The 21,531-nt window shown below is 41.6% G+C and overlaps 2 protein-coding genes across 2 annotated transcripts; one reads left to right on the top strand and one right to left on the bottom strand.

The window, feature by feature from the left end:
- Window positions 1-117: 117 nt before the first annotated feature.
- On the top strand, window positions 118-2,995 carry ybey (ybeY metalloendoribonuclease). Its single transcript, XM_034221526.1, has 4 exons — window positions 118-391; window positions 1,391-1,522; window positions 1,664-1,732; window positions 2,757-2,995. The coding sequence occupies exons 1-4, from the start codon at window positions 182-184 to the stop codon at window positions 2,850-2,852; spliced, it is 507 nt and encodes a 168-aa protein (XP_034077417.1). The 5' UTR covers window positions 118-181; the 3' UTR covers window positions 2,853-2,995.
- A 14-nt stretch (window positions 2,996-3,009) lies between these two features.
- Window positions 3,010-21,499, bottom strand: LOC117549526 (ubiquitin carboxyl-terminal hydrolase 37-like). Its single transcript, XM_034221524.1, is given in 25 exon segments — window positions 3,010-4,519; window positions 5,831-5,969; window positions 7,026-7,095; window positions 7,308-7,423; window positions 8,024-8,084; window positions 8,253-8,366; window positions 8,368-8,426; window positions 12,556-12,775; window positions 12,860-13,007; window positions 13,255-13,308; window positions 13,404-13,568; window positions 13,708-13,787; window positions 13,951-14,068; window positions 14,151-14,392; window positions 14,774-14,897; window positions 15,007-15,138; window positions 15,411-15,563; window positions 15,812-15,905; window positions 16,717-16,805; window positions 17,065-17,142; window positions 17,402-17,517; window positions 17,595-17,683; window positions 19,210-19,360; window positions 20,219-20,453; window positions 21,317-21,499. Coding segments are annotated over 24 exon segments (2,877 nt in total). The 5' UTR covers window positions 20,396-20,453; window positions 21,317-21,499; the 3' UTR covers window positions 3,010-4,431.
- Between the last annotated feature and the right edge of the window lie 32 nt (window positions 21,500-21,531).

A 21,531-nucleotide genomic window follows, 5' to 3' on the forward strand; every position in this document is an offset into this window, starting at 1 on the left:
TCGGGACGTGTCACCTTGCTCTCTGTTGACCGGAATGGCTGAACATCGCTCATAAGCCCACCGTATTATAATTATTGTAACTGTCCGTCGGCGGAAGCGAGTTGGTTTTACCGTTGACACATGTGTCAGGAATTTCTAAATAATAATTTTTTCTTTAGATCTTTTTACGCCGAATTCTAAAATGGGAGTAATACTGCGGAACCTCCAAAAGCAGGTCCCCCTCCGCCGAGCCCGGCTGCGGAAGGATGTGGAGACACTGCGGCACATCCTGGGCATCCAGAAGTTTGACTTGGGCATCGTCTGCGTGGATAACCACAGGATCCAGCAAATTAATAACATATACAGAAAGAAAAATGTGCCAACAGATGTCCTCTCATTTCCATTCTACGAGGTAAATACAACTACATGTTAATAGATAGATAGATACACATTTATAAATGTGCTTCTACATGCCATATTCCACTACCATCTCCTCTTTTAAAAAAAAAATATTTTCGTATATATAGATAACAAATGGTCTATGTCCTGAATTATTCCAACTATTAACGTTTTATTTTATTTATCATTGAATTATCTTTAGTTTTTTCTTATTTTCTGTAAATATGAGATGTCTTAGAAAAGGATAAGGGCAATAAAAAACAAAACAACTGACTTAACAGAACAAACAGAAACCAAATGCATGTGTGCACCTATACCTGTGTGTATTTGTACTGTGTGTGTATTCAAATATGCAGAGGTGGAATAAGTAGTCAGATCTTGTACTTGAGTAAAAGTACCAGTCTGTAGGAATACTCTGTTACAAGTAAAAGTCCTGCAATAAAAATGTGACTCAAGTAAAAGTACAAGGAGGTACAAGTATTAATATCAAAACATACTTAAAGTACCAAAAGTAAAAGTACTCATCATTATGCAGATTGGTACATTTCAGAATAATATGATTTGATTATAATTATTGATGCATTAAAGCTGGCAAAGGGGCACTTAATCCCAGTACTTGAGTAAATGTACTTAGTTACTTTACAGAGTGGAAAATGACATGTCCCACTAGGCCGATCAATAAAGGTTCATCTTAATATGAATCCTCTTCCGTAGTCTTGTGTTATACCTTTATTATTACTTTGTTTGTTTTAGTTTGTCTAGAGTTAATATATGAAATTGTAACAAAACTATTTACTTTGTTAACTAATTTCAGTGTCTAATTTATTGTATTTACACATCTTAATAGTCTCTCTTCTGTCAAATGTCTTGCCAATAAAACTATTCCGTTGAATTGAAAAACGCTGCTAAGCTTCATTTGTTTTCTTATATAAGATAAGATCATTCCTCTGCTAGTTTCTTATGGACTTCTTGACACAATCCCAATTGAAATGTGACTTTGACCCGTGTTTAGGACCTGAGGCCTGGTAAGATGCCCCTCCCCCTTCACAGGGACGAGCAGAACCTCGGGGACATTTTCCTGGGGGTGGAGTATGTGATGAAGCAGTGTCAGGAGGAATCTCTGGATCTGCATGGGACCCTCACTGTGAGTAGTTCTCTGTACGCCGGCCAGATCAAATTCAGTTAGGGCAAGTTTTTAGAAATGCACACTATGACTTCACAACCCTGCTTGCAGTGACTTTGTCCGACTATAGCTCACATTGCTCCTCTTTTGGTCGTGTTTCAGGCTGTCACGGCACATGGGATCTGTCACCTGTTAGGCTACAGACACGAGACAGAAGAAGAATGGACAGAGGTGAGTGTGGGGATCACATGGGGAAAGGATTTTGATGTGAAAAACACATTTAAAGAGTCACTTTATCAAAATACAGAGTAACATTTTCTGTCTTAACTCCTGAGTTGTGTAGGAAAGTTTATGTTTTTACATCCAAATAATTGTCCTATATTTCTGCCTCCACTAACAATACAGTTGAAGCGAGTCGTATGTCTTTTTTACTCGCCTCTGGGATTTTTTAATCTAAGATATTTGTCCAAAATGTCTTTCCATAGCACTCTCCTCATTACTCTTGATAGTCTAAAGAATGGGACATTTTCTTTGGTAATACAAGTAGTTCCTGAAAGGTTTTGGGATGCGAATTGGCTGTTGTATTATTCAATTGTAATTTCTTAAGCTGAGACATTTTGTTGAAACCTTAAAGATAGGCATTTCAAAACAAACAATAAAGATACATCTCTGACATCACAGTATTTTTCATATTTTTATTGTACATGATTTTTGTATATTTTTATTAAAAATATTTTTTGAATACAAAGAAAAAGGTTTTGATAATCTTTTTGTACTTAATTCCTCTTACTGTGTTTGTGCACAATAGTACACCACAGCCAATTCCTTGTGCAAACCTACGTGGCAACAAACCTGATTAGCAAGAGATCTGAGTGAACTAACCCTTTACACGTAAAAGGGCACAAACAAGAAACTATACACATGTTTCCACTATCCATCTCTAAAATGCATTTGGTTTCATTCGATAAATCCGAACACATTTAGTATGTTGGAACCCATTTTTCTGTGCTGGCTCGCACAACTCTGTAAGAATGTTTAGAATAAGTTAAGCTGTTGAATATTGAGTTTTCTTAAACTATATCTAGTCTTTGGGCACTTTGGAAATACTTTTCTTCTATGACTGTAATGATATTACAGTAAGAAAATGTCTGAAAGGGTTCATGTGCACTATATGAATTAGTAAATGACGACAAAGTGAATCTGAAGGTTGTTTGCATGGCAGCATAGGGGCTAAGAGCTTTTGAAATGTTTCCAGATGCTGCAGAGGGAGAACTACATCCTCAGTGAGTACAACAGACTGACAGGGAGGAGCCTGGAGCCTCTGATGAAGAGGTGCAGTCAGGACAGGTGACAGCACTCTGGTGCTTCATTTTGTTTTCACTACCCTGCACCCATGGACTTGAACCGCCTGGCAGTACACATACAGTGGCATGATGGTGGATGTCCTTTTCCAACACTGGATTTGAGTGTTATTAAAGTGTTTTCAACATCAAATGAAAAAGCCTCTGCACTTTCACCAGAATCTTTTATTAAAATCTGCTTTAGGAAGAGTCAGTTGTGTATGAAGGGTAGAAAAAGCTGTTCCTCTTTACTTCACAAATACATCATACCCTCTTCTTCACACTGCGTCTGGGACAAATGTAAAAACAATGCTGATGAAAAAAATCAAATGGGAACAAGTCACTTTTGCCTGCGGTGGTAAACGTCAATACTGTCCTAATAAACCCCACTAATATGGCAGGTATCAATATCTGGTTATAACCCATGTTTTATAAAGCTGTTAAATAGATTTTCTTCTGTTGGGAGCAACTCTGCAGACACCATGTTTTAACGTTACACATTAGCCATGGTGAACTCAATGTGATTTGACTTTTTACAGTGGTCACAAAAACAGCTGTACAACCAGTGTCTAGTATTGGAATAACAAAATACTTCCTTTAAATCTGTCTATAAGCAAGCACGCCTCATAGGAGCTGTATGAACAGCTCTGTAGCCTGGCCTTAAAGATGATGCACTTAACCGCATTAGGCTAAAGCTAGCTTCCCTGGTGGTCTAGTATTTATCTCTTCTACTTGCCGTGGCGTATCTTCACAGGTTCATTCAAAGGGAATCAACCCGATGTTGCAATAAATAGAAAATCTGTTGGCTTTTTATAAAGGAGAAACCTGACTTACACATTGGTGACAGACATTTTAAAAAGCGACAAGGTTGTGCATCTTTCAAAGTAAAGCTAGTATACATATTTATAAAAGTTTTCTTGGGAGGCACAAAGTCAAAAGAGACAAGTAGGCTTTAGTGAGAAAAGCTCAGTTAAAACAGACTTTGCTATTGAGACTAACACGAGTTGGTAAGTCACGCAAAGCAACAGTGAGAACTCCACACACTCGGACAGGAAACGGATTTCAATTGGCCAGTTTGTGCCAGAACATAAATATTGCACCAAATGTACCCGCTAAATACAACACCCCCTCTAACTCTATAATAGCTTATACTCCAACATAGAATATATCTTTATTTAGTTTATATGGGAAAGAAAGGGTCTGCAAAACATACAAGTCATGAAGCACCAGTAGCATCTGATGTGTGAAAGTAGAGAGAAAGAACGGCATTGTCGAGAAACAAATAAAAAAACATTTACAAAACCTTTGTTTGATAAAAAACATAGCAAACAAAGATTCCGGCCCCAAAAACATGGAGGCAACATTTGATCCACTGAACATTTGTAACTGCATTTCTGGTGTGTTAAAATCGTCTTTAGCACCCGTGTTGGCACGTACAGGTGCTAATTTAACAGAGCATTCAGTGATCTGTGGAGGGACAGGAGTGCCTGAAGACCGCCACCAAAGGACAGCAATCAGTCGTTTTCCAGGTTGTTCAGAGGAGAGCTCCATCTGTTAGGGTGCAGCGGTGTGTGTGTGTGTGTGTAGCGCTCAGAGGGGCTGCAGGACGTTCCTCCCTGCTTCTGAAGGGTTGCTGGCTCCAGATCTGTCCATATCAGACAGCTGCTCAAACATGTCCCTGAAGACACGAGAGGAAGTATGTCAGAGCATGTTATGCCCTCTGACATCAAACACAAACATGCTAGTAATATAAAGCTTAGTCAAATATATGTCTATAGTAAGTTACAAATATCAAAAAAGTGAAAGTATATCATGTTGAAAAGAGTATAAAAATATGAAATATATTTTCCAAAAACGTAAACAAGTACCGGTATGTCAAAAATGAAATGAGTCAGATAAGTTCAAACAAAAAGGTCGAAAGTATGTCTATAGAAGTTAATCAAATGTCATTAAATCAGTTTAGTATACATTTGTATTAACAAAATCCAGCAAAAAAACTAAAGGCACAGTATAGTATGTTAAAACATGTTCTCCTGACCAACCACATTCTGCTACACAGCGACAATGAATAACTACCTCATTCAACAACCCCTTCGAAACATCTGAACATCCCTTTAAACAAAACAAAAAGCGTCTTAATCCGGACCAAAGAGGGTGGTCATGATTGGTTTGGTTCACCCCGTCAAAGAGAGACCCTAACTCTCCACAGTGGTTGTTTAACAGAGAGCCTTCTGGTTGTTCTAACTCCAGTGATTCCCACAGCATGTTAATACTTTGGGGGGAGCCATTATACTTTGGGGGGCCCCCAAAGTATAATGGCTCCCCCCAAAGTATAATTTGTGTGTTTTTTGTTTTTTTTGACTCAGTGAGCACTCATTTGCATTTGCATTGGTGGCAATGAGTGCTCAGTGAGTAAGAAAAACTTAAAAAACCATAAATTATACTTTGGGGGGAGCACCTGGCAGCATGCCTCCGAATATCCATAGATGGACCGGAATCGGAACACTTTCCATACCAGAAAGCCCTGGAGAGGTTTTTTGACAAGCCGCGACGGATCCACTGCTCAAACAGGCTGTGCCGTCTGTGCAACCATTACGTTTGTTGCTCATTTCATTCACCAGTTTGTATATAGTTAAAATAAAGTTATCCGGTGATTGACGATCAGATACAGTGTGGAGTTTTCTGTCTTAAATTTGATATAGATCATGTTCTTTGTTGGTTTGTGAGGATGTTCATACACACTTGGTAAGATGTGTGTGTGAAAGAAGACCACAAAAAACAGCAGTGACTGCTCTCAGCTGTTTAACACTTAAAGACCTAGACACCATCACCAGCTGTAGGTTGTCTGAAGTGCAGTGTTACTATGATAATTGAGAATTCACTAGAATGCAGGAATTGAGAAAAAAAAATCTCAACATTTTTCACGGGGGGGGGGGGGGGGTCGTTCCCCCAAAGTACATTTCATTTCTGCGGGAATCACTGAACTCACTTGTGCATGTAGAAGAAGATGTATCCACTGCGGTCGCGGTCCCTCTGGACGGCTGCTTCCTGTGTGCGCGACACGTCCAGGTCATTGAAGGTCAGCCACGACTGCTTCTTCATGTCGTACACGTCACTGATGTAATGGCCTAGGGAGGGAAATAAACCACTTAGTTTTGAACACTAGGAAAAGGTCTCAAACTATTCCAGTTGTTCTCACTGGTATGCAAAATGTGCAGCAGCTTCAATTGAGTGTATGCACCGGTATGAATCTTTATCACATATCTGCTCAGGCAATGAGACATGACTTTAAGCGAGCCGAGCGGGGCCCGTTTTTGGTTGCGTTTCCACTTGGCCTAGTACCGGCTAGCGGGTCCTAATTCAGTTTTCTGGCCCCATAAAATCGTGGTTCTAGGGCCAGGAACAACCCGGCTGAGTCGGGCTGAGTATGCTAAACTAGAGAGAGAATCGCTGGCAAGGGGGCTACAACTACAACAAGATGAACATATTTGACCGTGATTTAATTGTAACACACGTTTCAACATGATGCCGAAGTAACAACATACTGATACCGGTTAGTAAAAACCATGAATTAATGCTTTGACAAGTCTGCAGACAGACGGCAGGCGAAAAACCTTTTAAAATGCGTGTTTTCTAAATGGAGATTGGCTAAGCTAACGTTATATATGCTCCGACCGTCCACACTCACAACAACGGCCTATACAGACATAAATAAACCAGCGACTGTATTCGCCATGACACAGGCAGTCTGTGGTTTGTACTTGTTTAACTTTTGTCTAGTTTCTGAACAGATATGAGGAGCTGTGAGCTCTGAGTGCTAACAGCTAACGGCTGTGTTGTTTTTCTGGGGCTCTCATTGAAGATGACGTCACGGCTCCGCCTACACTGCGTTACTATAGTAACTGCCCCAGTTCCTAAACTGTAATGGAAGCGCAGCATTAAAGTGAGCCGGGCCTAATAAGGCCTAACCAAACCGAGCGAGGCCTGCAGTGGAAACGCGCCATAAGAGTGTCTTCTACACAACGTGGCACTGTGCTGCTCAGGTAGCATGTGCTGACAGGAGTTCTGACATCCTGAAGGGTTCCGATTTGCTCTTTTTGCAAAATGGCATCATTCAATTAACTGCAGTAGGGTAAGTATGCATGAATACAGCTACATGGTGGACAGCAGCACACAGTGCTCACCGGAGGAGGAGCTGCTCCCGATGTGACTGACGACACTGATGAGTCGGAAAGAGTTGGCCAAGTCTCCGCTCTGTGGAATGAAACGTATCCAAGGTTACTATGAACCAAGGCAGTTCAGTGTATCCAGTATAAACGACATATCCTTTTTTTGTGAAGGAAGGTTTTATACAATATATTTTAAGTATTTGGAAGTTGATTTTTAGTTTATTGCAGAAATGAATATGAGAAAAATTGATCTGGACTGTTCTACTTATTTCAAATCACAGAGCAGATGTTGAGTACCTCAGCGTTCCTCTTCAGGTTCTCAGTCTCAGCTTCAGTGTACTCCATGTCCAACACGTCCTCGTTGCCTGAATCCTCGTCTGAGCACAGTAACTCTGGCAGAGAGTTGTTGAACTCTGGTGTTGGGGAAGGAGAAGATGTTGATACTGGTCAGGCATTTCCACACCACTGAGTCAGATTCAACAGCGTTATTAGGGGCTCTGAGACCTTCACTGAGAACATGTGATACTGTGTTCCTTTGCTTTGCACAAATACGTGTAAAGCAGGGTATTTTTGCTTGAGTGAAAAATGAAACTGAAATTGGGAAAAAGTCAGTCAAAGATGTCTTCCCCTCTTGCCTACCACTTCACCATCCAACAGATTCTGCTTCCTCACCATTACCTGGCACTCAAAGGTTGCATGCCTCCACCAACCAGTCAATGCTTGATATTATTGTCATAAACAGCATTTTGATTCAAGGGTTATGGCCAAAAACAGGTTTTGTGCCGTCCCAGCGAACTTAACCACCAAATTCAAATCAGTTCATCCTTGATTCCAAGTGGACTTCTGACATCAAATTGAAGATATTAGCTACAAGCAGTCTTGAGGTATCATGGGAGGGATGGACATCGCAAAAACATGATGAATGGTATTCCTTCCATCAAAGACGCTCAACTCAAAACCATTGCATTTCAGTGATGTCACCGTCCAGCTACTCAACATGAGATCAATGATACCTTGCAGGCTGAGCTCGGTGGCCCTCTTCAGATCATCGTCCTCTCTCAACTCCTGGGCCTCCTGTGTGGGGGAAAGTGGAGACGATGAAATTCAGTGAACAAAATGTACAAATAGCACTTTTTTACTCTGGTGTTTATTGTCTGCTTGCTCAAAAAGAACAGACTTCACTCTATTAGATAACGGTTATCATATAATGGCATTCTTTAGACGTTCCAGATGTGCTCTTACATGCTCCTGGAGGCTCTGGGCCAGCGCCTGCTGCAGCTCCTGCTCCTCCCTCTCCTGATCCTGATCCAGACTGTACTGCTGCACCCAGTCCAGCTCCCCCTGTTGCTGCCCCCCCCTCTGGAGTCTGGTTCTCCTTGTTCTCGTCCATGGTCAGGTCCAGGGAGTCCAGCACATCTAGGTGAGATAAACACACACAGGTCAGTTGACTTAAAGGAAGAATTCACCCACACAGTGACCATTTGGTTTTCAATGACAAGTTTTGAAATCCTATTGCTGTTATTAAACATGGACCCTGTATACTTCAGTGTTTCAATTCTCTATTTCCAGTGGAGGCATCTAACAAAGTCAATTATACAAATGATTATTTTAAAAAGGTTACATATTTATTTAATACTTCAGCGTTACTTAAGTTATATCAACTCAATCTACCGAAGTGTAATCATTACAATGTTAGTTTGCTTAACCTGTTAAGCCCCGAGCCTGTTTTCCAGGCCTCAGGCTCGAAAATGACATTCCCAGAACAAATGACTATCTTCTTCTAAACGGGGAAAAAACAATAATCTTTTTTCTCAAAGCAATGATAAACCTGTGAGTTGGATGTAGAAAAGTCAGAATCAATATAGAATTGTTTTATTTTAAAGTAGATTCAGATTGAACATAGTAAAAAAATAAAATTATAGTGTCCGTCCAAAAATGCTTCTTTACTTATAGTGAATGATGGGATGGTAGACTAAAAGCTTTAGGAATCCAAACTATAACATATAATAAGTACCCTGTATCAAGATTGATGCAAAACAAGTGACATTTGCAGGGGTGCACACAGGGCTCGAGCTTAAGGACGTCCCGTCGTCGGAAAAAAAAAAATGTTGGGACGAATTTGGGACGAGTTAAAATAAAAATACCCTAACTCTACTACAAATGGCGATTAAAATGAAACCGACTGCACGTTTTGTGTAGCACAGTTATTAAACCTCCTTGTCAACATAAACACACACATGCACAAAACATTTAGCAACCTGTGAAATACACACACATGTAGCTACAGCTGTGCCGCTGGCTGTCAGCCAGCCGCCAAACTGGCTGTGTCCGCGAATTCCTGGCCCGCAAATTGGCGAGTCTAGCTATGTACTGAGTGTGTGTATTTCGCGGGTTGAGTGATGTACAATGGCATCCCGTGGAGGAATTCTGAAATGTTTTACCGTTACATCACAAAAACGCACAGCAGAACCAGACCCTGGAGCGCCGGCCTCTTTATTTACTTACTCCTCTTCATCCCCTTTGGGTAATAAGGCTGAGATGAGAACTCTCCATCGTATTTAGTCCTTAGCAATATGCTGCGCCTCTCCCCATGTAGGGATGGGTACCGAGCCCCGGTATTAAACGGGCCGGAATTATTAAAGACAGTGGTAACGTTAAGCTCCGATGTTATCGGACTTTTTATCGGTACTGGAGACATTTAAAAAATATATGTCATATGTATTATTGCTACATACACATTATATCGCAGTTTTAGTTTCACCAACTCCGTTTCTAATATGCAATAAGACTACAACATGCGTCTTTGATGTATTTTCGAGCTTTCCAATCCAGACGAGATCTCTCTCTCCCGTCTGTGTGCGAGGGGGCGGGGCCGTTTGTAAAGGTCTCCTGACTGACAGACTGTCATCCTGGTTAGTGGTTACTCTGGGTTCTGTCTTCAGGACAGTGTTGGATTGTTTTGTTAATTGGATGGGACTTGATTGGATTCAATATTAGAGTAATTTTCTCGTTTGTTTAAATATATTTGGCCTTTGTTTATGTGATTGAATGATTTACTCAAATAAAAAGGTTGATGAATTATCATCTAATGATTTGTATGATGTTTTATTTATGTTAAAGGTCACTTTGAATGATTTTAACTAATGATAATGTAGAAAAACTAACATTTGAAATTCGGGACGGTCCACATTAATTTCGGGACGGCTTAGATTGTATTTCGGGACGGTTCCGGGAGGATGGGGAAACAAGTTAGTCGAGAGCCCTGGGTGCACATAACTTTTTTGCCCTGGTTCTCAAAGGAGCACCTGGAGATGTTGCTTGGTGCTCATCCTTAAAATGAAATAAACTGTAACTTTTGAGGGGGTCTTGACTTTATTTGCCAGACACACAGCACTGAACACACATGCAGAGGTGAACACAGAACACACATGCAGAGGTGAACACAAGACAACATTAGCACGACCAGTAATCCTACAAGCTGTCATCACTACCCTCCTGACTGTTCTCCTCTCTGTCTTCCTCTCTGTCAGACATGGTAGCTGATGATGTAGGCCTACTTCTTTCTCTCTGGTTGAGTCTGCGATTAGCTGCTTGCATCCACAAGTCAACAGCTGGGTTTGGGTCGAAAGTCTCTGTTGTCATCTTAGATAAGTGGATGTAATCAAATAAGTATGTGAACATAACCAATAACCTACCATAGCCAATAACAAATTAATGTAACTTATTTTATTATAACATTTATTTATTTATGCTTTTTTTTTTTTATCTCCAGTTTTAAAGGATATTTTTGGTTACTGTCCTATAGTATACATTGGAATGATTTCAAACCTGTTTATCCCAATAATTATAAAGGAGTGCCTTGAAAATATGTGTTTACATAAATTGTGACCAAACCGTTTGAACTTAGACTAAAGTGAACTATCTAAACACTCAGAGTCCTTTACCTCACTGAGCTGTAGTTATCAGCCTCTCAGTCTGACTGGAGAGGACTCTCCCTCCACATTATTGTAGAAACATCTTCTTCTTACAGTATATCCGTTAGAGCAGCTAGCACCAGATGCTAATAACAACAGCGCTGGTACCGGTGCACCCTCCCTCTCTCACTCTCTCGCTCACTCGCATTTTGTCTGTGATAAGCAAACATCCCCCATTTTCATCACTTACAGCGCCCATCGTACAGGGCAAATGAAACGTGTAACCGGGGTGAAAAGGGTGTTACATTTACTTAATTATGAATATTGTTACATCAAGGCCGAAAATTAGGATGAGCGCCAACGGTCAAAATGTTTTTTTCCCTCCCAGAACTGCCAGCGCAGCGCCTCCCCAGATCTGGCGCCCTAGGCGAACATCTAGCCAGCGCTACGGGCCGGCCCTGAGTTCATATCATGGTTCATATGCAACTCGCAAATATCTTTCTCTCTCTCTCTTCTCTCTCTCTCTCTCATCTCTCCTCTATTTTCTCTTCTCTCTTCTCTCTCTCCATCTCTCCCTCTCTCAATGTTGGTACGCAAATGCGCTTTGTTTCAAATGACCCGGTGCTTTTTTTTTGGCGGAGATGCGCATGCGCACCTGCGCAACAGTTATGTGCAGCCCTGGACACTTCTGGGTTCATTTGGGTGGATTTGCCATATTGCCGTTTTGGCTCCGTAAAGCTACGTTGTGTGTTGTCAATCAATCAATCAATGTTTATTTATATAGCCCAATATCACAAATGTTACATTTGTCTCAGTGGACTTCACAGTGTGTACAGAATATCAGCATGACAATACGACACCCTCTGTCCTTAGACCCTCACATCGTACAAGGAAAAACTTCCGAAGAAAACCCACAGTTTAAAGGGAACATGGGAGAAACCTCAGGGAGAGCAACAGAGGAGGGATCCCTCTCCCAGGACGGACAGACGTGCAATAGATGCCGTGTGTACATTGAAAAGATAATACATTTGACAGCATAGGTAGTCCAAATGTTTGGAAATGCATGTGTGTATAATAGGAAGATGAATCCACGAGGATATCCACCCAGGACCTATGATCCAGGACCATGTTGTCTGGGTTTGCCTTCGCTGCCCTGACTTCTGATCGCACAGGGATGATACTTATACCTCTAGAATCTGTGGAATCTCAGCTCTAATCTGTTTGTGCAGATCCGATAAGTAATAAAGTATTTATACCGTGAGTTCTTTGCTAAGTGCGTTAGCATTTTTCCGCTCAGGGCTTGTTATTACCCTTGTGTTTCGTTTAGCTAAAAATGGTTCATATTGTCCGATAGCTGAGTTCCTCACCGTTAAGTGGGTACGACACATTCGTAGTTTGTTAAATGTTAAAAAGCCCTCAGACGCTGTTTCCGGTACCGGGGGCATGGGGCTTAACTGGTTATGACATGCATTTTGGCCAACCCAGTTTCTATGTATATCTAGAGAGCCCCATATATCTTATTTTTAAAAACGTATCTTTGTTATTACTGGTCACTTGCTTTTTTCATTACAAAAAATGCTTACTTATTTGATGAATGTGTGCTCGTCTCTTTATTTAACATGTTAGCCTACCTGCAGGCTGTTTGCTGTCTGTTTCCAGCAGATCTGTGTGATAGGCCAGGTCATGAGCGTCTGTGTCCCCGAAGCCTGTGTCGGGGCTGCTGGTTGGCTCATCCTCCATTGGGGGCGGGGCCGAGAGCCCGGCCTCTTGACGACTCATCTCCAGCACGGCGGCCAGCATTTCTTCATCATTTATGCCACTGAAGTCTGCTGCGTCTATGGCTGCTCCTCGCTGAAGACACATCAAAACAGTGTGGTAACACAAACCGAGGGGAAAATGATCGTAATCATAACTGTGACGGTCTATCAGCGGTACCTCTTCCGGTCGCTCATCCTCGTCAGGCAGACAGCTGCTGAGGCGTCGCTTGCGGCTCACTGTTGCTTTAATGTTGGGCTCCTCTTCACTATCAGAGTCCAGGAGGCTAGACGTGCAGCTAGAGTTGGCAGCTTTGCCTCCAATCCTTCTAGACAAACACAGTAATAAGCTCAGACCAAAGCTTATGTGATTGGATGACTCACGGGTGGGCTATTTTTTTATAAGCTATCTTACTGCCTTCCCGCTTCAAGCTTTGTTTTCTTGTACCTTGACAGTATGTTTTAATATTGAATCTGACCGAGCAAAGAACATGTTGCTGCACATTTGAGTGTAAAGCTTTAATGTTGTTGCCAATGTAACTCTCATCTGTTTTTCATGTTTCCTACAGAACTCACCGGAGAGGAGCTGTCGACGAGTTGACACACTGCGACGTTTTGAGTGTTCTGGAACTTGAGAACAACAAAGAAAACGTTTAGAAACCTAAATATTTCACTTAATCTCTCAACCAAATGAGACTAGTGTTATGCATCGACAGATGTCTTACATGGAGGACTGGGAACTCCAGCCAAGGCTAATGGGGGCTCGTGTGGATTCAGTGCAGTGGGACAGCAGGGTCAGGTACCGGGGGATCACCACCTGCTGGCCCAGCTTGCTGTTCAGTGACAGCTGGGCGTTAAAGCTGTAGCGCTTCAGGTGGAGGATGAGCACTCTGTGGGGAGGAAACATCATGCATCAGAACTGTGTCTACTAGTGAACAACAGATGCTTACAGGAAGTAGCTGTTGTGACTCATGCCTTGTGTTTGAAATGCAGTGTTCAGTTAGCAACAAGTGTGATGTGTGCACACACCTGGGCAGTTTGCTAAATTTATGTGTAACAGTCGCCGATTTCCCATTGCACTTTTCACACGAGTACTCAATTTCCTCCATCTGAAAAAGAAACTTCTATCATTGCACATTGAAAAATGGTATATGTAGTTTAAACTTCTCACTTGAAGGTAACTGCAAAACAAATGGAACAGTTGAAAGGTGGCTGAAGATCAATCATTGATAGAAATGGATCAGTACTATAAGCTGTCAATGAGACCCTCACCCTAAAAAAGAGATCCAGAGAGTCCTGGATAGAGCGGAGTGGAAGCGTTTTCTTCCGCCGTGGGAGGTCGATGGACAAGTCATTAAACTGCTCTCGCTTGTTCACTACCTCGCCACATCTGTAAAGGAACATGAAGGCATAAAACATTCTCCAGACTCAGAGTTTTGGCTTTCAGATAAATGAGCAGGAGACAGGCTCACCCTTTGCATGTGATGGTGTGCTGCACCTCAAACTCCATGTTGACCGCCACAGGGCAGGTGTAGATGCGGGACGTGTCTGCCTCTTCACCCGGCTCTGCTTTTGCTGCTGAGGCCGCTCCCTCCTGGCCGCTCTCACACGCCACAGAGGACCACGCTGCCGCTTCGTTGGACCAGTTCTTATTCATTTTCTCCACGTCGTCCTTTAACTGGTCCAAACACTGGCTCAGGAACTCATGAGCATCCTGGTGAATAATGTGATACACATGGACTTTAAAAAGCATAAAGCATAAATACAAAAGGTGGGTTATGTTCAGCTTCAGTGTTCAGAAACAGAGAGTTGAGACAGACCATCAATTACGGGCTACGGGTGGTAATAAAAACAAAACTTGTGCAATGCATGTGTCCAATCCCTTAGTTAACGAATACAAAATATATATTTTTTAGTATATCATTTGTTTTGTTTGACATTTGTTATTACATGTTTGCACTAACATGTGTATGAGCACTATAAACAAACAATTGCTTCTCCTGGTAAAGAGTGTGCCATGTCCTCCATCTGCAACAACCACATGACATTTGAAATATTAGGGTACTTGAAGAATTGCTCACAACAGAGATCTTACGTTCTGCATGTTTCCAGAGAACCGCTCAGCTGTGGAGGAGATGGCGCTCTTCACTTTCCTCAACAGGTCTTTTTTTGTTTCTGGACAGCCCACATCCTTCTTGGCCATAAGGTGTGCAAACCGCCTGCAGGCAGTGAAGAGACGCCACAGAATGAAACACTTTCAGGGATAGGTTTGCAAAGCACATCATTACAGGTCTCCCTTTAATCCATCTACACGGCCTAATGTAGTACCTGAGCAGCGCATTGATGGGGACCTTCTTCCACGGGATGCTCTGCCTCAGCATGTCATTGGAGAAGGAGGGGAGGCTGAAGAGGGACTGCAGGATGGCGTTCATGTAGCAGGTGTTGCCCAGGTTGGAGAATCTGATAGAAAGGATTTAAACATTAGGATGATAATAAAAAGGGAACGAAAAAAACTCAAAGTCCTTCAATTTGGTTGGGATAAGATCATTTGTGACACTATCTTTCGCAGGATTTGCAGTTGTATGTGAGGTTACAAATGAAAAAACGTTCAAAACGAGGGCATAAACAGCTCTTTTTTTGTTCACAACGTCAAAATAAATGAAATCCAGTTTCTCTTTACAAACCGACTGCGTGTGCTCACGTTCTGTGCAGCACATCTGGCTTCTCCTTACCCTTGCAGGGGGGGCTGAGGCTGGGCCAGGGTGAGCCTTTGCTTGTTCCAGCCGCTGTAGTCCAGAGTGGGCCGGACCTTCTTGAAAGGAGTGGAGTGGTTTGGCAGCATGAGGCTCCTCTTGGCTGAAGGGCTCTGTGCTGTACTGCATGGCCTGTGTGGATTTGTAGTACACAGATGTGACACACTGGCGTCACAATGACTTCATGCTCTAACTAGACAATTCTATTGAAGTGCTCTTTACATTTCTCAATTCAATTGTAAGTGCACTTGACCTAAAGCTGTTTTCTTAAAAAAAGAAAGAGTTCCGTTTCACCGCACAGCTCTAGTGTATTTGCATGGAGAAGTAGATGTGTGGTTTAAAACAGGCATCGTGTGCCTTACGGCTGAACAGAAACTCACCTGTCCAGGAAAGAGTGGCTCTGGCTGTAGTCTTTAGTCACCGATCGGCTGCCGTAAAAGGACGTGGGCTGAAGGGGAGTTGAACTCAGTGAAGCTGTCGGTGAGGAATAAAGGAGTGATTGAAAGTAAAGTCAAAGACCAAACGTTTGGGTCTGAATGAATAGGGTTAGAAAGGTAAATAGAGTGGTGCAGAAATGAGTCTTAAAACGCAGAACACTTAGCATTTGACCACCTCAGGTTCTCACTCAGTTTGTTCATAGCCTTAAAGGTGGGGTAGGTCATTTTGGAGAAACCAGCTCGAGTGCGCTAGAATTTGAAAATACACAGCCGGAATAAATCTGCCACTTCCTCACAGAGCCCCTCCTCCAACACACACGAACGCACACATGACCAATGAGGGCACCAGATAAGTTTGTGCACAGATGGAAGGCTGACAGGCAGGTAGGCCATCCAGTTACTTTAGCCGGGCCGGCTCAGATGATTGGTCGTGCTTTTTACAGCACCACAGCTTCCACAGATGAGATTTTTTAATGGATTTTTCATCAAAGCACTTCAGATATTCATTGCTATCGGGATGTTAAGAGCATTCCATGGAATATAACAAAAAGTGTATCTCGAGCCGGTTTCTCAAACTTACCTACCCCACCTTTAAGTTAGACATTTACTTTTGGCGATGCATTGCATGTGGTGATATTCCTACTGAAGAACATGTGGTAGAATCTTAAACGTGTGTTTGTCAAAGATCTTATTTTCTACAGAAATCCCATTGCTTTTTGTGGAGGTAGTCCTTGCAATGCTAACTGTTGGGTGGCCTACACAAAGAGGTCATCACTGCACCACTGAAAGTTAGTGTACAGTGAGGTCCTAAGCAGCCGTTTATAGACAGTGTTGTTGTAGAAGTGTACCTGAGCTCCTGTTCTCCTCAGACTGCTTCAGCTTGTCTTTGCAGCTCAGTAGAAACTTCCTGGATGGATCCGAAGTGGCCTTGTTGTTGCTAAAAAATGTATACACAGGTTTTTGGAAGTTACCAAACATTTCTATGCATTTCGATCAACAACCTTAAGGTTTGTTTGGCAAACGAGCAAAATAATATATGGAAATAAAACTAATTACAACACGGTACATATTTCAATTCTTGTAAAAAAAAGAAGACCAAAAACATAGATATCTGAGAAAAAGCTACAGAAGTCAGGTGGATTCATGTGTATCCAACAAGCCCTGCAGCTCAATGTGGGCAGTGATGTTGCTATTACCTCGATGAGTCATTTTCCTTGGGGTAGTCTTCAGTCAGGTCACTTTCAGAGGTGATGAGTCTCTTTCTTTTCTCACTCCTGAAAAACAGTGATAAGCAACAATTGATGTCACAAGCATGAACTGACCATGACTTAACTGAGAAACATAACAACTACAAAATGGGATGTTTTGAAGTCTGCATTAAGAAAGACTCTCAGTTTAAAGGCCAGTGTCCAAAAAGCACCCTTTCAATTGTCTCCAATGAGGATAGAGCACGCATAGCCTTGTATTTGGCTGCTTTAAAAAAAAAAAAGACAAATTGTTAACAAAACACAACAATATGAATTTCCATCCTACCTGTTCTCAGAGAGTCCCGTGCGGGTGGGAGTGGAGGTGGCTCTGCTTGGGCTGCCCAGGGGTTTCCGTGGCGTCGTCTCCTCTCTGCCTTCTGCACTCTGACGCCTCTGGGTTGTCTGGAAGACGTTAGGAATCTTATAAAGGCACAATGTCTAAATTCAAACTTTAAGTGTGGTTTTGTTTTCTAGCTTACCTGTCTCTCCCCCGAAGGATTGCTGTCATTTTTCAAAGAGCGGTTTCCCAGCACACTGAGGTTTGCGCTTCCGTGGGACGATTTTAAAACTGCAAAATGAAGAAGGAAAAATGGCAGCTCAGGACAAAGCATGTGAATTAAATGATAACTTGATCAATTAAGTAGCTATTACATTGTATTTATACGCTTGGACAACCTGTAACTACACCATAGATATTAGCCCTGACTTGCTGTGCTCATTTCAACTTGAAAAGTTGTTGGAAAGTTTGAGAAACAAACATAAAGTCCACACCAGGCCAGTAGGTATGATGATTTTCTCAAATTAAATTCTGAATACAAATATATAAATACAGTATCAGCAGCGGAAGGAACAGGACAAACTTCATCAGAATGAAATGCAACAGGATAAACTTTTTTCAATGAGGCATCTAATCCGGCCATTCTTTATCTAAGGCTGAGTTAAGGTCAAACTGAAACAATACTTAGTATTCTCTTTTGTAGTCAAGTTTTGTGCATGCCATGGCTTTGTCCAGTGGCGAGCCGTCAGGGCCCTCTGTGAGGGCCTAAGATATTCTACAAAATAATATTAAAAAACATTTAAAAAATATTATTTTTTTTTAAGTCATATTTTTCATTAGTTTTACCAAAATAACTTGATTTAATTTTATTTAAAATAACATTTCTAAAGAAATAAATCCTTCGAATCTGCCTATTCAGTTTCTGTTGGAATGTGAAGGGTTAAATGAAAGAAGCTCGTCTCTGCGTGTTACTGTGAAGAGAGGAGCTGTTGGACGTCCAGGCGGTCCAGCTATGAATTCACAGAGCGCCCAGCTATAGTAACTGAACGAGAGAGTAATGTCAAATGACAGTACAATTGACCAATCATATATTCCCTCTAAATGGGTGGGTGTTATTATCACGGACTTTATGACAAGTTTCGCCCGCTGTGAAACTTTTCTTGTTTCCATAGCAACAACAACTTCCTGTCAACAGCGTTAACTCGCCTTCAAAATAAAAGCATGCCAAATTACACTTAAGACATACAACTGCAACGAAAGTAACAAACACAATGCAATATCCTTTTCAATTTCAAAGAACACAAATAGGGTTATTTACAGGTGTTGTTTTGTGTGGTAGAGGGTCGCTTTCATTGATGCGTTTTGCACCCCGGGCCGTTGTTTTGATATTCCGCTGAAGTATACGCTGTGACGTAATAACTCGAGGGAAGGGGTGGGGGTCAGAGGGCCTAGGTATAAAAGTCACGGCTCGCCACTGGCTTTGTCACAGTGGCAAAACAAAGTTTACAGTATAGAAACCTATTGAGTAAGATTAAAATTGATTTGAATTGCTTCAAAATATTGAGTTCAACCACCGTAAAACAAAACAATTAGTCGGCACAAAAGAGCAGAAAAACATCTGCAACTGAAATCTGATGTATTATGACGATTAGCCCGTGGGAGTCTACAAAGCAAATAACTGCCATTAAGTGTGCGTGTTGTGCTTAGAAGTAACGACAGAACCACAAATAGCGGAAGCTCAAAATAAGAAAATGAAGGGGTCAGTGAGGGGCCCTGGTTTTCTTTGAACAAAGAAAAATTAGCAGTGGTGTAATTACCTGGCTTTCCAGTCTTCAGTTTGTCCAAAAATTCTTTAGTCTTCTGAAGCAAAGTCGGAGGAATCTTATCCAGGACGATGACACTGTTGTCCTTCAAAGTCAGCATGATACGGTTCTGGTTCTGGTTAACGGTCTTCAAGTTCTGGTACAGCTAAGAAAACAATACAAGATACGTTGGTTGTAGTTTTATTCAATTAGTATGTTTTCCAATTAATAATAACTGCATACTTTAGGAGCCCATTAGTGTTATGCTGAGTAAGTCATTTACATGGTTTTATCCATGCATTTAACGGTTTACTTATGTTCTACTTAATCAAATTTTTTCCTCCGAGCCATTTGTTTACTTTAAATTTCTCATCCAAAAGTAGCATTTTTCAGTGTATTTGGATTTCTGTGCAGATTGCAGCACTTATTAGCCAGACAAAAACTAAGTAAACTAAGTCATGTTTTGGTTCACTTATGTGCAAGTGTTCTCCTTTATGACTGTCATTTCTCAAAATGTATAAGTCCTTCCCCATGAGTCATGACTGTCAAAAGTCCAGACTAAAATATATCTCTAAATGTTGGTGGGAATTCTTATGTATATGTGGGAAATATAGTCTTTGTATTGCGTTCCTAACTTAAATGGTACCTTCCATTCCTGGACATTTTACAGTATTGCTGATGCAAACGGTAAAAACATTGAGATTGACAAAGTAAATAATGGCCGAGTTAAGGAACAGGCAGAGAGTAAGGTGGTATGTTATTGCTTGCTATACAAGCTTCTCTTCAACAGCTACCATATCAACTGTTTTTCCAAAGTCTTTTGATAAGTGGTTGAAGGGAGATTCATCCATTACTGCTCTGAGGACATTTCTACAGATGAGACAGATGTCTGTATAGCGCTGTATCTCAAAATATAACATTGAAACATTTAAGAAAGGGTACTCCTTCAGAATCTAACGTTATGTTTAAGTCATTTGCAGTTGTCATTTTTGAATAACCACCAAGAACAGAGTTTGAATAATACCTGGAAAATTTTGGAGGCTCCACCACAGTTAAATCTTAGACACAGGTTGATTTTGTTGTCCTTTTCCAGAATCTCAAAAGTTCCCTCTTTCCATCTGGTGGTGCCCAGATCAAGGCTGGTAAGGCGGATCTTAACACTGGCGCCACCGCTGGAGAGTTTGGGCACTATGGTTGACATGGCTTACTAATATCCAGTTGGTGCACTTTGGAGGCTTGGACTTGTAACCAAACAAATCCTAAAACAAGAAGGAAATCTAATTAAATGAGTTTATTACACCACATTGTGTCATATATTACCCATCTCACAGTTCATGTTTATATAGAGTGGAGTATTAAAGGGACATGTTTTAACCATCTTGCCACCATAAACCGTTATTATTCCATCCATTTCTTTAAAAAAGGAGGCAAGAACTCAATGATAAACCATACCTGATTTAGATACATCTTAAGCACTTTTATTGCACCTGTTGTTAAACAACTTGTGTTACGTACACATATGATCAGCTAATAAACGATGTATAATGCATCCAAGCTAGCCCGCTTTGGCCAACGTTGTACAACTGAGCGCTTGTTGAAAGTCACAACAAACTTAAGTCGACCACAAGACACATACCGTTAGCACAACAGCTCATATTAACACAGATGATAAACTCACGGCAAATATGTAACTCACAGGGGTAAATGTCTCACAAAGTGTGAAAACTCACGCCACTTATGTTAGCTGGCTAGCGGTAAGAGTCAATGCAGCCTTGTATGCATTATCCTTCAAACTAGCCCAGCAAAGCGAAGATGCACGACACTGCGACCGGCGCTCATTACTATTGTCTTGGTTGCCATAATTATTACAATAATAAACGTCATACAATTGAGCTACCGGACAAAGTTACAAAGAAGCACCTAGGGTAACATTACAGCCAAGCCGAATGTCTGGGATGTAGCTGTCGTCCCCCCATCTATAGACGCTGAATGGATGGGGGAGGCCAACATTAGCTAGTCGGCTAGCAGGCTAGCGGGAACTAGCTAACTGGCTAATTTGCCTGATTGTAATTTGGGGATGAAAACAGGGTCACCCTTTGGTTAAACCTGCGCAGTTTGTTACCTGTCGATTATGTGTTTTCTTCTAGAAACTTGTATCTCACAGTATCGTTGTCGTAGGTCCTCCGAGAGCAGAACGTTTGTTTTGCCGGCATTCACCTGCTCCCAGTATGTATGTTGTTGACAGTGGACCCGCACACAACGCCTCGCAACACTGCGCGATGATGGCGGGAATGTGAAAATGTACAACGGAAATGATAACCGAGAGTGCGTCCGATC

This window comes from Gymnodraco acuticeps, unplaced genomic scaffold (assembly GCF_902827175.1).
Source record: "Gymnodraco acuticeps unplaced genomic scaffold, fGymAcu1.1, whole genome shotgun sequence".
Lineage (NCBI taxonomy): Eukaryota > Metazoa > Chordata > Actinopteri > Perciformes > Bathydraconidae > Gymnodraco > Gymnodraco acuticeps.

What these genes read in the sequence shown, in the direction of transcription:
- ybey (XM_034221526.1), top strand. Translation starts at nt 182, where the DNA reads ATGGGAGTAATACTGCGGAACCTCCAAAAGCAGGTCCCCCTCCGCCGA. An exon ending in TCTCATTTCCATTCTACGAG is followed by an intron (nt 392 to 1,390) that starts GTAAATACAACT and finishes ACCCGTGTTTAG; the next exon opens with GACCTGAGGCCTGGTAAGAT. An exon ending in CAGAAGAAGAATGGACAGAG is followed by an intron (nt 1,733 to 2,756) that starts GTGAGTGTGGGG and finishes AAATGTTTCCAG; the next exon opens with ATGCTGCAGAGGGAGAACTA.